This window comes from Bactrocera tryoni, unplaced genomic scaffold (assembly GCF_016617805.1).
Source record: "Bactrocera tryoni isolate S06 unplaced genomic scaffold, CSIRO_BtryS06_freeze2 scaffold_25, whole genome shotgun sequence".
Taxonomy (NCBI): Eukaryota; Metazoa; Arthropoda; class Insecta; order Diptera; family Tephritidae; genus Bactrocera; species Bactrocera tryoni.
In genome coordinates this window covers 4,503,840-4,509,293 of record NW_024395977.1, presented here as the reverse complement: position 1 = coordinate 4,509,293, position 5,454 = coordinate 4,503,840, and the positions used below count along the sequence as shown (strand labels likewise).

At 35.4% G+C, this 5,454-nt stretch overlaps 1 protein-coding gene across 1 annotated transcript; it reads left to right on the top strand.

The window, feature by feature from the left end:
- Nucleotides 1-1,742: 1,742 nt before the first annotated feature.
- On the top strand, nt 1,743-2,590 carry LOC120780399. Its single transcript, XM_040112685.1, has 2 exons — nt 1,743-2,244; nt 2,580-2,590. The coding sequence occupies exons 1-2, from the start codon at nt 1,743-1,745 to the stop codon at nt 2,588-2,590; spliced, it is 513 nt and encodes a 170-aa protein (XP_039968619.1).
- The last annotated feature ends 2,864 nt before the right edge of the window (nt 2,591-5,454 follow it).

The window sequence follows — 5,454 nt, the reverse complement described above, 5'->3', positions numbered from 1 at the left end:
GAATATTCCTACTGGTTCCAGCGATATGGGCAAATAAAGTCAGGACATGCAATAGTAGATTTTTGTTTTTGTTGTTGTCCTGATAAATGCAAAACAAAATAATATAATTTATAATAATATACTTGTAGAGTAACAACGAATACACATTTTGGTTTTTATTTCATTGAAATATTCTACCTGGTTCAAAAGATATGTGCAAAAAGGTCGCGCAAGGTATGGGTACGTAGGTAGGAAATACACTGGTATAACTGATTTTTGTATTTTATATGCAGCTGCAAGGGTTGTTTTCACACGAGGTGTTGTTATAAATGCTGCCTGTTGATATTTTTATTATTGGTTTGGTGTTCAAAAGTGTAAGAAGTGAAAATAAATATAACTGAAACTATAAATAACTGGATACGAAATGACTTCAAGAAGAAACGAATATTTATCAAGTGCAGCATATAGAAGGTAAAATATGTAAAATAAGCAACAATGTAAGCATATACTAATTTTTTTTAGTATGCAGGCTAACTGAGGAACAGCGAGAATATATACAATCTTTATTTGATGAAATTTGTGACGATGACGCTCCCTATGACTTTAACTCAGAAGATGAAGAAGAAATTCAAATCAATGACATTGAAAATGCTGATGACGATGCTGAAGTTTCGCAAAGTGCCGCAGAAGTATTACCTGATTATGCGGACTATGAGGATGATGAAGAAGAAGAAGTAGAAGAAAATAATGAATTACCTGCTAGTGCCGAAACATTTGTTGCACGTGATGGTACTGAGTGGATGAAAGAACCAAATGTAAGTCGTCAGGTACTCTAGACAAAATATGTATTATAAGAGAACGTTCTGGACCTGCTAGATGCACTGAAGTGTTGTCAATAGAGCAAACATTCAAATGTTTCATGAACGTTGAAATGGCTGATATAATTATGCGTCACACAAATAAGTTAGCAAAAGAAACTTATAATGCTTACAACAATGCGCATCCAAACACAACTCCTAAGTCATGGACGCCGGTGTCAATAACAGAGCTGTATGCATTTTTTGGCATACTTATTATGACTGGTGCGAACCATAGCAATGGAGAACATGTTCGAGATTTATGGAAGGATTTAAACTATCCTTTATATCGCGCCACAATGGGAGTCAACCGTTTCTGTTCGATATTGCGGTTCCTAAGATTTGACGATAAAAACACTCGTGCAACACGCTTACTAACTGATAAAGCAGCACCGATCAGTGAGTTGTGGACGATGATGAACAATAATCTTGCTGCACATTACAAGCCCAGCTCATGCTTGACTATTGATGAACAATTATTTCCTTACCGTGGACGCACACGGTTTACGCAGTACATACCATCAAAACCTGCTAAACATGGTGTCAAGGTTTGGTGGATTTGCGATGCCACAAATGTATATCCACTGCATGGACAAATATATACTGGCCAAGCAGAAACTGGTAGGGAAACGAACCAAGGCGAACGAGTGGTGAAGGATTTGTCTGCCAAATACCAAGGAAGTGGCCGAAATATTACAATGGACAATTTTTTTACGACCTTGCCAGTTGCAGAACTGTTTCTCACCTGGAAACTCACGATCGTTGGAACTTTGCGCAAAAACAAATCATATATTCCTCAAGAAATGAATCATAACAAACAAAAACAGGACAATTGGTTTCAAAAATAATGTGACAATGTGCTCTTATGTTCCCAAAAAAAATAAAGCAGTAATTTTGGTTTCGACCATGCATAATGATGCTGAAATAGCTGACAGTGGGAAACCTGAAATAATTGATTATTATAGTCGTACCAAAGGTGGTGTTGATCGAATGGACCAAATGTTTGCGGAAAATCCAACACAAAGACAAACAAAACGATGGCCACTAGCGATGTTCTTCAACATGTTGGACATTACAGCTTTTGCAGCCTACATTGTCTACGATTTGAAAAACCCTATGTTGCCTTGGATAACAAACAACAAGCGTAAGCAGATCCTGCGCAGCTTGGCTGAAGCATTGTGTATGCCCATTATTGAAGCCAGAGCCATAAATCGTCAAGTGACGCGAAATTTTTCGACTAAAATTGCTATTGAAGCATATTTCAACCGACCGGTGGAATCAATGGTGTCAACAGCAGCATCAACATCTGCAGCAGCGCGCACGCCAAAACCAGTGTCCGGATCTTGCTATTTATGTTACGCACAAGAGGAAAAACGCCGTAGAAAAACCAGAAAGCTGTGCGCCAAATGTAAGAAGCCAATGTGTCTTGAACATTCGGTCACATCAACAAATTGCTCTATTGCCATGATTTTCCTTAGATATAAGATGCATTTTTATAAATTTTATAATAAAAGTCAATAATATAATGTGTGAAATGAATATTTTTAATTTTTCAAATAAAAAAATAATATAAAAAATGTTTTTTTTTTTTTATTATTATGAGGATTTTTACTATTTGGGTACAAACGTATCCCGGGTGTGTGTTTACGTATATAATGTGTTTGGAAGGCTGTAGCTCCTGAACCAATGGTCCGATCTGGTTTAAATTTTGAATTTGAACTCAAAACTAAATAATCTTCCTAGATTCGAAGTAAGCGGTATAGAGGTAAAGCGGTTCAAAAGTTACAACACTTCAAAGTTGAAAGTGGAAACATTTGTAACCGGGTGTGTGTTCTAGGGTTAAGGGGTCAGTAGGGTAATCTGGCCTGTTATTTTGAAATTTTCCAATGGTAAAGTGGGTTTGTACATTAATTCTAAGGGTATATGCGAACAGAAAATGCAAAACAAAAAAAATTGAGAAAAGATTACCCTACTGAGCCTTAAATGTTACTCTTAAAAGAGACAAATGAAAACGTTCCACCGCGCTTGTATCTGTTTTTGTCGTAAAATCTGCACATTTTTATCTATGTTTCCACTGATGTTTTTGCGAAATAACGTTGTCTACTTCTACATGTCTTCGTCTTTCCAACTGTATCAATTCAGGGTTTTCATTTACTACTCCGTGCAGCAAAATTTCTATAATTATTGCTATGCTCGGAGCTGAGCAGAGCACATACTTTTACATTGTTCTGCTATGGCTCTGCTATGGCTACCGACAAAGTGAGAGCGGTAGCTATAGCAAAATGAAATGCTACGGGAGTAGCGTAGCTTTTCCAACGCTGTATAAATTTTATCCATAAAAGTCATAGACAACACAGTCCAAAAGGGAACACAAACTTTTTGTTAGCGTAATTATACTCGTATACTTGAAAAACTTACTATATATTAGGCACCAGAGAGCTGCAACGAGTATGATAAAATCAGAACAAACAGTCGTGCCAAAAACACAATCAAATCAATTCAGTTCAGCATAGACAACATTGTTAATCAATTCGTGTATCTGCCAGCGTCAACTGACCTGATGCAACACAAACAATCTGTTCTTCGGCAATCACGATCGTGTAAACGTATGGCTGGCTTCGGTTGCAATCGTATCATATGACACTGATTTGAATCATGTGTCACTGATTTGAATCATGTGTGGCAAAAATGTATCAGCTTTGAAAATGTTCGCGTGTTACAAATTTTCGAAGCGTAAACAATGGAAATTGCATCGAATACGTACGTATGTATGTACAATACATATATACATACATTTGTTGTATGTATGTATGTACTCTCGATGGAATTTCCATTTTACATATAACATATATACATTCATACATACATGTGTATACAAACATACATATGTAGTTGAAATAGAACAGAAGTGCACTAGAGAAAATCAGTGTTTAGGGGATGATATACAACCCGAACGCTGTCGATCATTTCAATCATTGAAGCATGAGTTTGCATCACTTTGGGTATTTTCTGCTGATACGAATGGTCATAAACAAATCAGGTATAAGCCGATCGCTAGTGATACAAAGTTGTTCTCTATCGCTGATTTGAAGACAAACAGTTCGCTTCGTGTACATGAACTGAACTGACAGAATCAGACAGAGTAACGGATCAGTACTTAAGTATACACAAAAATTTATTACTCGTTGCAGTTCTCTGTTAGGCACACAGCAGGTATATGGTGTATATGTATAGTGGTAGTCTTGACCAAATTGCATCTATTTCTGGCTTTACTATATACATATTATGAAATAATATATAAGGTTTTTTCATATCATTACACACTCTGACGCACTTATTTATAGACTTATCGTACTTTTAATATTGTTAACCATTTTATTGCACAGTCTATAGGGGTGCTGAAATTAATTGAGCATTAAACCTTTTAGACGGTGGGACCACGCCCACTTTTAAATTTTTTTAAAGTGCAGATGCCCTTCTCTAATATGATTTCTTACACCAGAAGCATTTATCTATCTTATCGCAGAGCTTACTTATGACAATTCATTAATTTTCAATTAGTGACAGATAATCACTCCTGATCATAACTCCATATCTATCACTATTAGATTTAGGTGCAACAAAGCACCGATTGATGAACTAAACTAGTATAATCGAATGAATAAGTCATACCCGCATACTTACATTATTTGAATGAAATAAAAAAAGTAAGAAAGGGCTAAGTTCGGGTGCAACCGAACATTTTATACTCTTGTAACTAGTAAGAAGCAAAGCCAGGGAAATACTTTAAGATATAATCATATAGACTAAAGTCAGCCCGATGTTGGAAAATCCTGATATTAGTTATATAGGCCGCTAGGCCAAGTTTTCGCTCAATTTTATTTATTTTGAGCACAAATCTACATTGTTATGAATAAAACTCTCTTATTTTCATTGGGATAACTCCTATAATGGACGATATATGCGGTACAAAGTCACACCCAATTTCGAAAATCTTTATATTAAGCATATGGTTGCTAAAGGAAGTATTGGCTCGTTTCAACCCAATTTTGACATACATACATACATATCATTATAACAGAAGGATTATCTTTAATTTTAGTAAATTTTCGAACAAAGGTCAACTGTAGGTACCAGGGTCTAAACATTCGGTACCTAGGGGACGTGAACAGTTTTTATTGGATTTAATCAATGTTTGGTCAAAAAATGGCATTAACTAAAGGCATTATTCGGACAAAGTTTTATCCCGTTTTATTAATTGCTTCCTGATTTTTATACTGGAAACTGAACGAATCAATTGGAATTTAAAATTGTGCTATATGGGAAGTAGGCGTGGTTTTTATCCGATTTCGTCCGTTTCCACACTGTGATATAAGAATGTAAGAACCGGATTTCATCTTTTGTTGTCACACTGATCATTTATATATGTACATATAATCCTATATCTATCTCGTTTAATTTTATGTGATACGTATAATCGTTAGATGAACAAAACTATAATACTCTGTAGCAACTGGTTGCAAGAGTATAAAAATTAATTTCTAAGTGTCATTATAATCATTTATTAAGTGTCATTGTAGTCACACTCTAATTGTCAGTGTAATCATTTTTTAAGTTC

Bases quoted from the DNA above. Each gene is read 5' to 3' on its own strand.
- LOC120780399 (XM_040112685.1), top strand. From the start codon at position 1,743: ATGCATAATGATGCTGAAATAGCTGACAGTGGGAAACCTGAAATAATT.